General features: G+C 43.8%; 1 protein-coding gene across 1 annotated transcript in view; it reads right to left on the bottom strand.

Annotated features, from left to right (window-relative positions):
* The window catches only part of CAPN5 (calpain 5), a 146119-nt gene that overhangs the window by 15656 nt on the left and 114672 nt on the right, over nt 1-15791 (bottom strand). Inside the window, exons 4-11 of the mRNA XM_088473792.1 lie at nt 12473-12681; nt 11133-11325; nt 8891-9084; nt 8076-8153; nt 7763-7958; nt 7320-7442; nt 5826-6022; nt 2279-2400 (exon numbers count right to left, since the gene is read on the bottom strand). Of these exons, the coding sequence (XP_088329918.1) occupies nt 2279-2400; nt 5826-6022; nt 7320-7442; nt 7763-7958; nt 8076-8153; nt 8891-9084; nt 11133-11325; nt 12473-12681 (1312 nt within the window). The remainder of the gene's footprint in view (nt 1-2278; nt 2401-5825; nt 6023-7319; nt 7443-7762; nt 7959-8075; nt 8154-8890; nt 9085-11132; nt 11326-12472; nt 12682-15791) is intronic.

Below are 15791 nucleotides of genomic sequence, written 5' to 3'. Positions count from 1 at the left end.
GAGACTACATCAGTAATAAAACCAAATGCTACAATAATAAGACACATAATAAACTCTCCCTGCACAATATAATAAGAGACTACATCAGTAATAAAACCAAATGCTACAATAATAAGAGACACATAATAAACTCTCCCTGTACAATATAATAAGAGACTACATCAGTAATAAAACCAAATGCTACAATAATAAGAGACACATAATAAACTCTCCCTGTACAATATAATAAGAGACTACATCAGTAATAAAACCAAATGCTACAATAATAAGAGACACATAATAAACATTCCCTGTACAATATAATAATAAGAGACTACATCAGTAATAAAACCAAATGCTACAATAATAAGAGACACATAATAAACTCTCCCTGTACATTATAATAAGAGACTACATCAGTAATAAAACCAAGTGCTACAATAATAAGACACATAATAAACTCTCCCTGTACAATATAATAATAAGAGACTACATCAGTAATAAAACCAAATGCTACAATAATAAGAGACACATAATAAACTCTCCCTGCACAATATAATAATGTAAGAGACTACATCAGTAATAAAACCAAATGCTACAATAATAAGACACATAATAAACTCTCCCTGTACAATATAATAATGTAAGAGACTACATCAGTAATAAAACCAAATGCTACAATAATAAGAGGCACATAATAAACTCTCCCTGTACAATATAATAATAAGAGACTACATCAGTAATAAAACCAAATGCTACAATAATAAGAGACACATAATAAACTCTCCCTGTACAATATAATAATAAGAGACTACATCAGTAATAAAACCAAATGCTACAATAATAAGAGGCACATAATAAACTCTCCCTGTACATTATAATAAGACACTACATCAGTAATAAAACCAAGTGCTACAATAATAAGACACATAATAAACTCTCCCTGTACAATATAATAAGAGACTACATCAGTAATAAAACCAAATGCTACAATAATAAGAGACACATAATAAACTCTCCCTGTACAATATAATAAGAGACTACATCAGTAATAAAACCAAGTGCTACAATAATAAGAGACACATAATAAACTCTCCCTGTACAATATAATAAGAGACTACATCAGTAATAAAACCAAATGCTACAATAATAAGACACATAATAAACTCTCCCTGTACAATATAATAATGTAAGAGACTACATCAGTAATAAAACCAAATGCTACAATAATAAGAGGCACATAATAAACTCTCCCTGTACAATATAATAATAAGAGACTACATCAGTAATAAAACCAAATGCTACAATAATAAGAGACACATAATAAACTCTCCCTGTACAATATAATAATAAGAGACTACATCAGTAATAAAACCAAATGCTACAATAATAAGAGGCACATAATAAACTCTCCCTGTACATTATAATAAGACACTACATCAGTAATAAAACCAAGTGCTACAATAATAAGACACATAATAAACTCTCCCTGTACAATATAATAAGAGACTACATCAGTAATAAAACCAAATGCTACAATAATAAGAGACACATAATAAACTCTCCCTGTACAATATAATAAGAGACTACATCAGTAATAAAACCAAGTGCTACAATAATAAGAGACACATAATAAACTCTCCCTGTACAATATAATAAGAGACTACATCAGTAATAAAACCAAATGCTACAATAATAAGAGACACATAATAAACTCTCCCTGTACAATATAATAAGAGACTACATCAGTAATAAAACCAAATGCTACAATAATAAGAGACACATAATAAACTCTCCCTGTACAATATAATAAGAGACTACATCAGTAATAAAACCAAATGCTACAATAATAAGAGACACATAATAAACTCTCCCTGTACAATATAATAAGAGACTACATCAGTAATAAAACCAAATGCTACAATAATAAGAGACACATAATAAACTCTCCCTGTACAATATAATAATAAGAGACTACATCAGTAATAAAACCAAATGCTACAATAATAAGAGACACATAATAAACATTCCCTGTACGATTCTGGACTTGTCTCAACTTGTAAACCATGAAGGAATATGCTGTACAGAGAAATGCATATTAATAAATAAGTTCTATGTTTATCACAATTGCCCCCTGTGCGTTGGCTCAGTATAATCAGATAACTGTAATATAAAGTTGAAATTATCCACATTTTTTACATTATCCATAACGTATAAACTAATCCAGCACACACCATAGATAGCGGTATAATACAATGATCAGCTGGACCCACGCTCAGACAGACAAGGAACCGGTTACCTCCTTGAGTGTCCTGATGTTTGAGTCCCGTCGCGCTGACCACGTGGACCTGCGACACCAGCTGAGGGAATCCACACATCCCAGACCAACACGTTTTCCGGGGCTCGTCCAGCGTCAGCTCACTGACCGGCAGAAGAATGGTACAGTCAGTACTTAGCACAGTATGCGGGAGTCTCCCTGTCACACTGTATTTAGAGGTGATGCTGCCCTACTATACAGTAGTAAATATCCCACTAATAAGTGCACCCCGGGCTCCTGCATCCCTTCGCCAATTACACCCTCCTCTATTGAAATCTGGAAAAATGTCGCTAAAGAACAAATGGCAAAGAGTGAGTTTTAGTATTCTGTGGTGCGAGTGTGTTTGTGTGTATACAGACGTGCGTGTTTTTCGTGTCTTTTTTGCCCAACAATGCGTTTTAGTCACAATGCGATGCGACACAACCTCTTCATGTGACTGCACTGCTCATTCCATATGTGACACTTGTATATCTGTGTGCGACTGAACCTGAATCTGTATACAGAGCGCTACCGTGCAGCAGCCGCGTTTTTTTTCCAAATGCCAAGTTTGGTCGTGCTTCGTATACAGACTCAGATATACAAGTGTTACAGATGAATCAGTGCAGTCTCGTGAAGTAGGTTTGTTGCATCTGATTGCGACCAAGACACATTTTCTGGTGAAAAAAAACACGAAAAACACTCTACACGACTCATCGGCACCACATGGCGTATTACGGCTTGGTGTACACATCTGTATATAGCATACCTGCCTACCCTCCCGATTTTAGCGGGAAGATCCCGATTTTTTATGACGCCTCCCACACCCCCCGCGAAGTATACATCAACTCCCGGATTTTTAATAATTTTTTTTATCTTCGGACCGCGCACGTGCGAGTCCTGGAATGCCGGGGCGGGGCCTGCACAGGACCTCATGACCGGCCACCGCAGGGTTGTAGGTAGCGGTGACCGGCTAGACAGCAGTGAGATCGTCGGGATCTGTAAACAGCGGCGCTGCGGAGCTCTGATCAGAGGCGCAGGTCACGTGTACACAGTTCAGCAGCAGCGGAGGCCCTTTCTTCTCTCACGGAATGGAAGTGAATAGTGGCTAGTGGTGCCGAGTGTCACAGGCATTAACAGCACTCCGAAAGGGCACTCACTGACAGGCATTAACAGCACTCCGAAAGGGCACTCACTGACAGCCATCCATTTAATCATGTATGGCTGTTAGTGAGTGCCCGTTTAGAGTGCAGTTAATGCCTGTGACAAGATATATATATATATATATATAATGGAGCAGCACAGACGGTGTAATGGTTAGCGTTACTGCCTCACAGCACTGAGGTCATGGGTTCGATTCCCACTATGGCCCTAACTGTGCGGAGTTTGTATATTCTCCCTGTGCTTGCGTGGGTTTCCTCTGGGTACTCCGGTTTCCTCCCACACTCCAAAAATATACTGGTAGGTTAATTGGCTCTCCTCAAAATTGACCATAGTGTGTATGTTTGTGAGCATGTGGTAGAAAATATAGATTGTAAGCTCCACTGGGGCAGGGACAGATGTGAATGGTAAGATATTCTCTGTAAAGCGCTGCGGAATATGTGAGCGCTATATAAATAACTGGTAATAAATAAATAAATATAGGAGGAGCTAGACATGCCCCTTGAGCGGAGCGGGCCACGCCCCCTCAACGGCACGCCGCGCTGCTCGCGGCGCATTCTACTCCCATCTGCAATCTCCCTGAAAGTGTTTTTCAAAAGTAGGCAACTATGGTTTATAGTTTTTATAGATGCTGTCTGCGTTATTTACAGTTTCATTTCAAAAGGCTACATAAGTCTTTTGTGTTAGTCTAGAGGTAAAATGCAGGGGATTTATTCTCATACAAATAATACAGAAATACCGGGAGTGTCTCTCAGGACTGAACCAGTTACACAACATTCCACCCCCACATAATCCATCACAGCGCACGTAAGGGACAGGAACGCAGGACAACGCAGCCCCTGAAACCATTACTGATACACCATTCAGTGTGTCAGAGAGAGATTGTGTTGAAACCAGACTCTAGGTTAATTTTAAAATAAACACTTTCCTGAAACATTGTATCTAATTTCCTATTTTACATTCAGGTTATGCATTAACTCTGACACAAATGTATATAGCTATATATAGTGTATATAAAAACAAACACACCCAGCCTGACAAAGATCTCCAGGGAAGTGGATTGTTATTCCTCCCAACTATCCCTGACCAATCAAATCGCTTTCCCGAGAATTTTTTGGTTTTATTGGAGTCACTAATTTAAATAACACAATTATATAATTCATCATATACTGTATGTCAACAGTCAATAACCAACTCAGGGCAGAGGAGCCAGTAGGGAGGATTAAAGCAACAGGGACCGTCCAAGTTTTAAGACAAGATAATTGCAACCTACCACAGATACAGATGTGTCCACATACATCTATCGAGTGCCGTGCGACAACGGTAGCGCAGAGCGTCTTTTTGTGCAATTTTTTCCCTTCAAATGCATCTTATTCGCAGCTTCTGCTGATTAAAATTAGGGATGTGCAAGCTCGGATTAGTTCGGATTTTCCCGCCAAATTTGGATTTTTCCCGCCAAAAATCGGGTCTCAGAAAGAGGCAAATCATCATTATTCCTGGACAAAAGTCCATGAAAGATGATGTTTGGCCTCTTTCTGGGACCCGATTTTTGGCGGGAAAATCCGAACTAATCAGAGCCTGCACATCCCTAATTAAAATGATATGCGGCATGCCTATATTCTCTGTGCGACTGCGAGTGTATCTGCATGTGAAATGCTACGTTAAAGGGTAAGCGGCTGAGACACTAACGTAGCGTTTCGCATGCAGATACACCTGCAGTCGCACAGAGAACATAGGCATGCCGCATGTCATTTTATCCAGCAGAAGCTGCTTGTACGTTCTATTCGCATCACTTTGCAAATAAGACACATTTGAAGGGAAAAAGTTGCACGTAAAGATGTTCTGCGCTACTGAGTCACGCCACAGCATGACGCGACTAGAAGGACTGTTTAACGCGCAAGGAAGCTAGATGTATGAGGACACATCTGTAAATTACGCCCTTCACTATGCTGCTTAGTGAAAATGGCTGTGGTATGGGTGGCGTGCCCAGATTGGTCCTGATTTTTCCTATTGGGCTTGTTGGACAACTCGCCCAATCATCTTCCCTGTCACCTGACTGCAAACTCACTTGGAAACGAGCATGTTACAGGGCACCTTTTGGTTTTAACGGGTAGTAAGATAAAAAACAAACAGTGCCAACGTCTATAAAGTTTGTACCAACCAATCAGCTCCTGTCACTTTACAGGCCGTGTTTGATAAATGACAGGAGCTGATTGCTTGGTACTATATATGTCCGTCCAATTTATCTCTCTTCGACTTAGCACATAGACCCCTCAGAGTCTTATAAAAAGGGCAAATCCAGTAAGGTGCCAGGCGATGAGAAAGATCCGCTGCGCCACCGACACGGCGCACGCTAGGAATCACAGTGCAGCAACAGGAAGCAGGGACTCACCAGCAGTTGGAAGGCACATCAGTGAACACTCGGAGAAGAAAGTCTCCCGTGTCGCCACGGTCAAATGTGGTGGGAACGATGACGTATCGGCCCTCCTTCAACTCAGTCCTGTGGAACACGCTGCGAGAGTTGATGTAGGTGGAGCCGGCGACCTTGGCCTGTAGGGTGTGCATCCGGTACTTGCGGTTTAATTCCACCTGCGTAAAGGACAAAAAAGGTCAAGAGCACCAAGACGGAGATACGTCCCACTGCTACGCAAATGAGAACCGAGCGCTGCAAGCATTAACATCTGCGGTTGGTGTCACCTAGAACGCAAGTTACTCTGCCAGAAATGCACATGGAGCTCCCAAAGTTAAATACAGAAGTGAGCGGATAATCCGGTTTTTCCATCAGATAGGGAAACGTTTCCCTTTGACAAGTAGGTGTAAGTCTGATGTGGCCGTTATACAACCACCAATGCCACAGGCTCGGTTCTCGCCGAGAGGTGGCTCCATCGCTGCTCGTGTTCAGTGACCTACAGCGGAGCGATTACAGCAGCAGCGACTATCTTGGTGCTGTGCTTTTATTTCCACGTGTCCGGCATGGCTGGGGCGGGATAGACAGCACCTTTGCATCCAGACAGGCACGTCTCAGATGTTAGCACCCCGATACGGAACCAGCCAACCACTGGTCATGTTTAGTCGCTGTACTGACACTACAGCGTAGAGGGGAGATGATGTAAGCGGCCGAGACATTTATTGCAGTTCAAACTGAGGGGAGGGGGCGAGGGGAGGGGGCTTCAGCATAGATATCAGATGTAATACGGATTAAGGTTTTGTTGGGGCATATTAAGACATCAATGTCATAGGTTAAAAGCGTTTTTTTAATATAAAAAAAGGAACAAAATATTATTTAAAGATTCTGCATTGTAGTCGCTGATCAATATTGTTGCATCTAATATCTAGTACGTAAAATGTGTAACAGGTTTATGCACCTCTGGAGTTTGTCACTCCCGTGTAAATCATAACGGCTTGTGACGTGCGCATAAATAAAGCTTTATGTACTGTCGCTGCCAATAGCGCAGTAATACTGTGTGAATGGACAACTGCAGTACCCAATACTACCTCCGCTGTCCATTCTGTATGCCGTAATTTCCAGCAATGTGCCACTCTGTTTCTATGTTAGCAGTTATTCCCGCTATCGTATGTATGAACGGCTGCATAGCTCATGGTCTGGCGGTGCTTACGCTGAAAATGATAATACATACGTGTGGTACATAGAGCTCCGGAGCCACCACAATGATCCGTTATTACCCATTATTGGAAGTGAAGGGGCTAAATGTTTCTGCATTCAACAGATGAATGCTTTTAATAAAAAGCAAAAAAGTTGTGCGAGCTCTTGATTGGAAAGGGTCACATTCAAATCACACACATTATAATATATATATATTCTATTTTTTTTATTTTTTCTTGTGTGTGTTATTAAATCAAATTGATGAAAATGGTAAATTCTCACCCGGAGAACCTCAAGCCCGATGGCCAGGTTCTCGGCCTTCCCGTCCTTGCGGGTCGTCCGCTTGGTTTTCTGCTGTAGGCAAATGAGAACTTCATCTTCCGGCTTCTTCACATCAAACACAAACTGGTGAGAAAAGACAGACGCGAGACCGCTCATTGTCAGGAGGTGCGAGGTGCAATACGCCGACAGTACACAACCCATGCACCCAAGCTACATGGCCTCCAGCAAGGAGTTGCCTGGTGTCATCTGTGTCTCATTGTGCATTGAGGTCTTCCTGCCACCAGCCTAACATCTGTAGTGACTACCCCCAATTTATTAAAGGGACATCAGGAGCTCAGTGTTGGCCACTGGCAGCAAGACAAAGCGTAAATTGTTTAATTAAATGTCCATTTCAGGCAGAATATATTAAAGCACATGCTTAGGCGACGGTGGTCTGATCTCACCTGTGGGTTCTGGAGGAAGGCGGCCTTGTTGTTGAGACAGCCCCCTGAGCGGTTCTGCAAAGGGTCCTCGTGCCTGATCCAGGATCCCCGCAACACCGACTCCTCCCAGGTCTTGTGAATGCTTAAGTGAGAGGTGTTTATGAGTCGGCACATGATGATGTCGGTGTAATACTTGCAGAAATCTTCAAAGGTCATCCTGAAAAACACAGACGCGGTGCTATAGCCAGGGCCGTGCCTAATATGGATACCTCAATCCAGGCTTTCTACCATGGCACTAAATAGGTAAAGTGTCGCACTCAGAAGAGCAGCTTACCAAAACTCCCCGTCGTCCTCCACGGTCACCCCGATCTTCTCCCGCTCGCTCTTACTCACTTGCTGCCACTCCTCGGAACTGCAAGAACAAGAGGAATATTAGTGTTGTGCTGGCGAGAGCCACGTCCCTCTGTAGCTATAGGAAAAGGTTTCCAGGTCTATCTGAACTTCTATTTTTCTCCTTCATCTGAAGTTACTGACCCATTCTGAGGGGTCTATTTACTAAGCAGTGTTAGGAGACAGAGTGGAAAGTGATAAGAAAGTGATAAGGTGCCAGCCACTCAGCTCCCAACTGTCATCTCACAGGCTGTGTTTGAAAAATGACAGTTGGGAGCTGATTGGCTGGCACCTTATCACTTTCTTATCACTTTCCACTCTGTCTCCTAACACTGCTTAGTAAATAGACCCCTCAGTGTTCTACCCCCTAAGGCACAAATATCGTTTTAGATTAGGGGTGGGCAATAAGCAAACCCCCACCTGTTTTTGAACTACACATCCCAGCAAACAGTTTTTCTATTTGGCCATGCTAAAACTGGTGCAAGGCATGCTGGGATATGTAGTTCAACAACAGCTGGAGGGACGCTGTTGCCCGTCCCTGTTTTAGATCTTTCATTGTGATATGTATTATTGTAACCCGCTCTTTATCGCATACATCACGTGTATGCTTCTGCCAGTCTGTCACAGAGAGCCTATGTTGGTTATCACTGGCTGTATAATAATAAACTGTGTGCACAGAACATCCCAGCAGCGAATGGGAACATTAATCCTGAGATCTGTGTATAGGGATCACCCTCCGCAGACCGCGGGGAGCCTCACCTGTCGCTCCAGGGCCCGCTCCACTCCCGTTCACCCCAGGGATTGCGCATTCTGATCATGTCCAGCTTCTCCGATTTGAAGAACGCCAGCAGTCCGTGTCCCAGGCGCACTTTCCGCACGTCGGTCACAGCGTAGGCGTGACCCTTCACCAGGCCGCAGGCCAATCGGGCTTCCATGTCAGCAGCGGAAGTAGCCTAAGTATAGGTAACAACATAACGGCACAACTATATAAACACTCCCCCAGCTACTGATACGCTCTCCTTTACGTCACCTAGCCGGGAGACATTGGGTGTAAGACGGTAGTTATTCAGCCACAGTCAGAGTGTTGACAGGGTAACGTCCACCAGAGAATGCCAATATGGTAGTAATATTATTTAAAGTATTATAACTGTGAAGGCATTATAATTTTAAATATGGTAAAAGATCGTGTTTAAGATAGAGCACAGGGTTAGAATGCTGTAAATAACATTACTACGGGTGTGGTATAAGAGATAGACAGTAAAAAGATCGACAGTGTCTAGACAGACACCAGATGTTAGACAGTCAATAGGTCGACGGGAACACAAGGTCGACACTAAATGTCAACATATAAGAATGTTGACAGGAACAAATGGTAAACAGGGTCAAAAGGTTGATACAAACATTTTTGGTTTTGTTTTCTACCTAATCTTCACCCTAACCCTCCCCTTGGTGCCTAACCCTAACCCTCTCTCCTGGTGCCTGACCCTCTCTCCTGGTGCCTAACCCTAACCCCCTCTCCTGGTGCCTGACCCTAACCCCCTCTCCTGGTGCCTGACCCTAACCCCCTCTCCTGGTGCCTGACCCTAACCCCCTCTCCTGGTGCCTGACCCTAACCCCCTCTCCTGGTGCCTAACCCTAACCCCCTCTCCTGGTGCCTAACCCTAACCCCCTCTCCTGGTGCCTAACCCTAACCCTCTCTCCTGGTGCCTGACCCTCTCTCCTGGTGCCTAACCCTAACCCCCTCTCCTGGTGCTTGACCCTAACCCCCTCTCCTGGTGCCTGACCCTAACCCCCTCTCCTGGTGCCTGACCCTAACCCCCTCTCCTGGTGCCTGACCCTAACCCCCTCTCCTGGTGCCTGACCCTAACCCCCTCTCCTGGTGCCTGACCCTAACCCCCTCTCCTGGTGCCTAACCCTAACCCCCTCTCCTGGTGCCTAACCCTAACTCCCTCTCCTGGAGCCTAACCCTAACCCCCTCTTCTGGTGCCTAACCCTAACCCTCTATCCTGGTGCCTAACCCTAACCCTCTCTCCTGGTGCCTAACCCTAACCCTCTCTCCTGGTGCCTAACCCTAACCCCCTCTCCTGGTGCCTAACCCTAACCCCTTCTCCTGGTGCCGAACCCTAACCCTCTCTCCTGGTGCCTGACCCTAATTGTGTTGACCATTTTTTTTTGTGTCGACCTTTTAACACTGTCAACCTTCTTACATGTTGACCTTTTGTCCCTGTCAACCTATTGACTGTCTAACATCTGGGAGTCTAGTTCTTCGACCCTTCCCCATTTCTTGGTAAAACTATAGAGTTTCATGTCTTGTTAAATACATATTTCTGGGGATCATGCCTATGTACAGGACATTTCCCTTCTCCTAAAATTGTTTAGCAGTGTCCCGCACACTGACTGCCAGAGGAAACGCTTACTAATCAGGTGTATGGGGTATATTTCATTTAAGGCTGGCCCAATCTAGGCAACTAAGGCTAAACTAAAGCAGCAATAATTTAAAGGCAAGACCAACCTGTCTTTACCCTTTTAAAATGATTGCCGCTTTAAATCTACAAGGTTAAAATCGCAGAGATCGCGCCGGTTATACACCCAACCCCCCCTTCCCCCTCCCTTGTGTGTGTGATAGCATCAATTATTTACTATCTTTTGGGTTTTCGGAAGTTTCGGGATAAGAAGTTTGCAAATAAATAAAAAAGTCTCGTAGCTGCATTGCTGTAGGCGAGATAAACAGTCCTCGAGCTTGTCGAGAGCTGCGGTGTATTTACTTGAAGAGCTGCAGGTAATTTATATTTTAAATTAAAGTTTCCTGTAACACAACGAGCTCATGGAACCATAGTGCCACAGTAATCTCTCTCTGAACCACTTCACACAATTATAATTCGTTTTTATATTCATAAGCTGAAGTCACATCAGCTATTACACTCCGGTCACGTCGCTGTCTCCTGCCGCTCTGACATTCTAAATTCATTTACACAGCCTATTAGGGGAGCAGAGGACTAACCTTGATGGAGCAGCTGATCAGCCCTCCGCGATTATGTACTTTCAGGACTCTCTCAAAAAGTTCATTTCTTTTGTTGGCATCGGTCATATAATCTCCTTCCGAGAAGTCGATGGGCTCACAGACGCCGCCGGTGAAATCCACTAGGGCATCTGCCGTGTTCCCACCATCAAGAGCCTCGTAACACCCAACCAATCTGTAAACGGGAGTGGGTGTAAGTAGGGGAGGTGTTTAAGGTGAGACTGTAGCTGCAGTGTTAGCATAGTTGAGGCTCTGTTATCGCGCCTGGCTATAATGAGGGATTGTGCATGCGTAACGAAGGGAACACAGGTTCCTACATCTAGTCGAACAAGAATACAGTTATACTTATTGGTCTGTAGCCGGGCAGCACTGCTTTTAACAGGTTGTTACGGCAGTGTTGTATAAGAGCTGGTGTCCGCAGATAGTGGATAGCGCAAGGGGTGGGGAACCTTTTTTCTGCCGAGGGCCATTTTGATATAACATTATTCCCGGGCCCAGTGCAGGCCACGCTCCTCCCTGTGACATTACAAGGGGGCGGGGCCAATCGCCGTGATTACAGCAATGCCCGGAGCATCCTGAGGATGCTCCGGGGAGCTGTAAGGGCAGCGGTGTGACCGTCTGAAGCATCCTAAGGATGCTCCAGGTGGCACTGCTGTATAGATTCTGTCTGCAGGATGCCATTCTAGGCACCCTGCTAGCAGGATGAGGCTAGCAGAAAAAAGCTCAGAGGGCCTGACCAAATGATTCCGCAGGCCTTATACGGCCCCTGGGCCTGAGGTTCCCCATCCCTGGGATAGTGGGACACTATCGTAGCTAAGAGGAAGTCAAACGGTTCCAGGAGGAGTGTTACAAATGCATGAGTAGGTCAAATGCGTTTTGACACCAATTTGTGATTTTCCTAGTGTGTCCTTAGTGTGTTACTGTGGTGAACACAAGCTTGTGACTACTCCTGTACTTTTAAACACTGGAACTGCCACCAGCTTCTGTACAACACCAAGCTCCTACAAGCAGCGTTCCTTGGCCATAAACATACAGGCAATGGTGCTAATCACCAAGTGTCTCCCAGTGAGGCCATGAGCTTCAGTCTTCTGTATGTAGGCCCAGCCTGAAATATGCTCCCCTCTATGGTGTGCGGGCAAATAGGTTCATAAAAGGAAAGGAATACCAGACAGAAAATGAAAGCAGTGCTGACAGACAAGTGAAGTCAGTGGTCTGTGTGGTACGATCATGGGCAAAGACCTCTCGACTAGGGGGGGGAAGTTTGTATGCCAATAAGAATGGTGGATTAAGGTGCAGGAACGGGTGCAGAGCCATGAACCTACTTGGCATAAGCCTTCTCCAGGAGGGCACACCACATCTCGTTCTTCTCATTGGAGTGGCAGTAGATAAGCTCATTATTGATGGTCGGTAGTCTGTCATCGATCACCACGTCCACCCACTGCCCGAACCGCCAGAAGTGGAAGTGAAAGATGCCAGCGTAGTTCTCCGGTTTCTCTGGACTCCACTCCTGTTCCTTCCAGCTGGGGATCACCTGCGCCCAGAGAGGAGAATAGAAGTCACTACACGGAACCATATACTCACAGATTTCTAGTGTAGGACACAGAGTGGTATACATGGAAGTGCAGAGGTCCTAATGCCAAAGGGCCTTGCACACTTGGAAATGTCATTTCCCACATCACGATCTATAAAAGGTACCAAGATCAAATTGTTAGCTCAATACACCATGAAGACCCACCAGATATAATAAAAGGTGTAGGTGCAGTAGTCATAATGTGTCAGCGGACTTGCTGGATATGGGGGAGGACCACATGGGTAGGACCTAAGCTACACAATTACAACATACAGATACAGTACAGAAGTGATGCTAATCTATGTACAACAAAACCAATGTAGTTTCTACAGAGCCACACAAGGCCTATTAGAGCGATTGATAAAAGGTATAAAGAGACTTGAGAGGATTTACTTAAGATCCCCAATTGCAGGTCTGAACCGTAGACAGACAAATTGCTTCAATAAAAAACCCACTTAAGCTGGCCATACACCGAACGATAATCCTTCATATCGTCTGACGACTGTTGTAAACGATCATCACTGACAGAGAACAGCTGAAAAAAACGATTGTTTGGTTATCGGACCTGTCTGACCCTCCCGACTGTTGTTCAACTGACTCCATGCTGTGAATGGAAATCGCCGCCATACATTGTGCAGGGAAAGGCGGTGGTAAGATTATCAGGCCATCACTCTGTCCCTCGTGCAGACGATGGCTGTCAGTCTTTACTAGGTCTCCAAGATATGACTTGTACGCAGTATTATATTCCCCTATATACCTTAACCATGTCTAGCGCACAGAACATACATCATAGGGATATTCATTCAAGTGGACAGAGAGATTGCTTTATAAATCCCGATCCAATGTTCTCCGTGAGTTGGTATGTTGTATTTTTTAGGTAAATTTTTTGTTCATCCAAAAGGGGAGAGTTCTCTGCGAAGTGCCATGTAAACATCGCATGTAACTATAATGCGGGTTGTCTGGGAAGAACACACAAGTGAGATCTACCCTCCCATAATTACCTGCAATGTGCACAGACAGAAACTTGCACTAAATTAAACCTCCCCCAATAAATTGTTTTGGACATTCTTTTAACGATTTATGCTGACTCATCCATATAAAAATAATGAGCAGCATTACGTAAAATTTTAGCTATTGATTAATATCTGACTATTACAGTCTACCATTTTGCAAAAGGTTTGCTTTTCATGCAGTGACTCATAAATAAAACAAAGCGATCAAGAAACTTATTTTCATCCCAACTTTAATCCAATGTCATTTTTAAATTTTGAAATTGCTACTATTCAGATGGTTTAGACTTTGTACATCTCCCTTGCAAAAGAATATAATATGGTTCTATATAGCACAAGGTTTGTCCCCATCTGGACCTGCTTTCCCAATAACATGGAGCAAACCTGATGCCCATGGCGGTTCCTAGGATTTGAAAAAAAAAATTGGAGATCATATTTAAAATAATTGTGTTAGAGTAAGATATTGGAAATTTAATTTTTCAGGCTTGATAAACGGTAATCCTTAATAAAAAGAACTTCAAAGGAACTATAAAAAAAATATATAACATAGGACATCTGAGATACCCAGAAAATAGCCAGCTTTCTTTTTCTAAGATAGTGAGCAAATGTACGAAGCATCGCATCAGCGACTGTCTTCGGGTACAAACCGCTGTTGATTACCGTGGTATGTACCAAGAATATCGCAAAGGACAGCTCTCTCGATAAAAGCGGTCTTCTTACACCCAGAAGTCCCGCTGGTGTCCTGGGAGGGATCACTGAAAGCTGGGTACATAGTTGCCGATGTGTGTACCCAGCGATGCTTCGCCCCACCACCCGATATATATTTTGGGGTGGTCGATACATACTGCACAGTGCAGTGACCGAACGCCCGATATGTCAGACACCTGCTCCATCCACTATGCCAGCATCGGCATCTGGGCGACATATAGTCTTAGTGTGTACCCACCTTTACTCTGATGTATTTAGTATTACAATTCATCCGCACTGTACCAGATTTTCTCTTTACGTCTTATCTGGAAGACTCTCTTGGCTAAATGAAATTATTACGTTATTTTTAATTTTGTGTGCCCTAATGTCATGTTGTGCTGCATTGTCAAGGTTTGTGATGCGGTAATTATTTTTTGGTTTGGCGGGAGGGTGGGGGTTAAGAGTCACATTTCTACTTAAATGTTGTATACATACAATCAGAAATTGCGGAACGGTCCAAACCAAGACTGTCATAAACTCACTGTCCCACCCACTTCAAGCTCATAAATATCTTCGCCTGCAAAACAAACTCTAATTCTTCCATGTAGACACAATAAAGAGACGCAACGGCACTCCTAAACCGCAATGATCTAGAATGCCTCGATCTGTTCTACTGCTAGTATAATAGTTGGAAGAAGCCATCAATGCGCTGTCTATACAAAGTGGCACATTCCCTGAAAATTAGGCAAATCATCGTCACACAACACAATTTCTGACGCCGGCATCCATCTTTCATGCTGGCTAATTGACCCATAGAGAGCACTAAGCCAATCAAATTCAACAAATACCTATAGTTTTATTTCCTAGGCTGGCAGCATGATGGCGCAGTGGTTAGCAGCACGGCTGCCTCAGAGCACTGGGGTGAACTGGTGTGAAGGCAACTAGGTCCGGTCTCCATAGAGTCTGTATGTTCTCACCTCGTTTGTGAGCTCCACTGCGGCAGGGGCTGATCGGAACGACTAAGCGCTATATAAACGGTTAAAAAAAAAAAAGCTGAACAGGCACGTTATGTATTTATTACAGTGCCAAGTTATTGTTCTGTGTATGTACACAGGTCATTGACAACCATTTAATATTTACTAAAGATACACCAAATATTGCCTGACAGCTCCGCGCTCTGATTGCGCAGCAACCTGCTGGTTTCCTGGTGTTCCGGATATAAAGATTATTCATAATCTCCCGTTTCAGACAACACAATATTTGAGAGACCATCACTGAGTCCACATCGGTTACTACACAGCTCCCCGATGTATACGTGTTCACACTACGCTAAAGTACAGTTACGCTGTAATAATGGTGACAAATGAGGGTCTC

The sequence above is a fragment of the Taudactylus pleione genome, unplaced genomic scaffold (assembly GCF_031769625.1).
Source record: "Taudactylus pleione unplaced genomic scaffold, aTauple2 ptg000140l, whole genome shotgun sequence".
Taxonomy (NCBI): domain Eukaryota; kingdom Metazoa; phylum Chordata; class Amphibia; order Anura; family Myobatrachidae; genus Taudactylus; species Taudactylus pleione.
The sequence above is the reverse complement of the archived record's forward strand: the minus strand, read 5'-3'. Positions and strand labels throughout refer to the sequence as shown.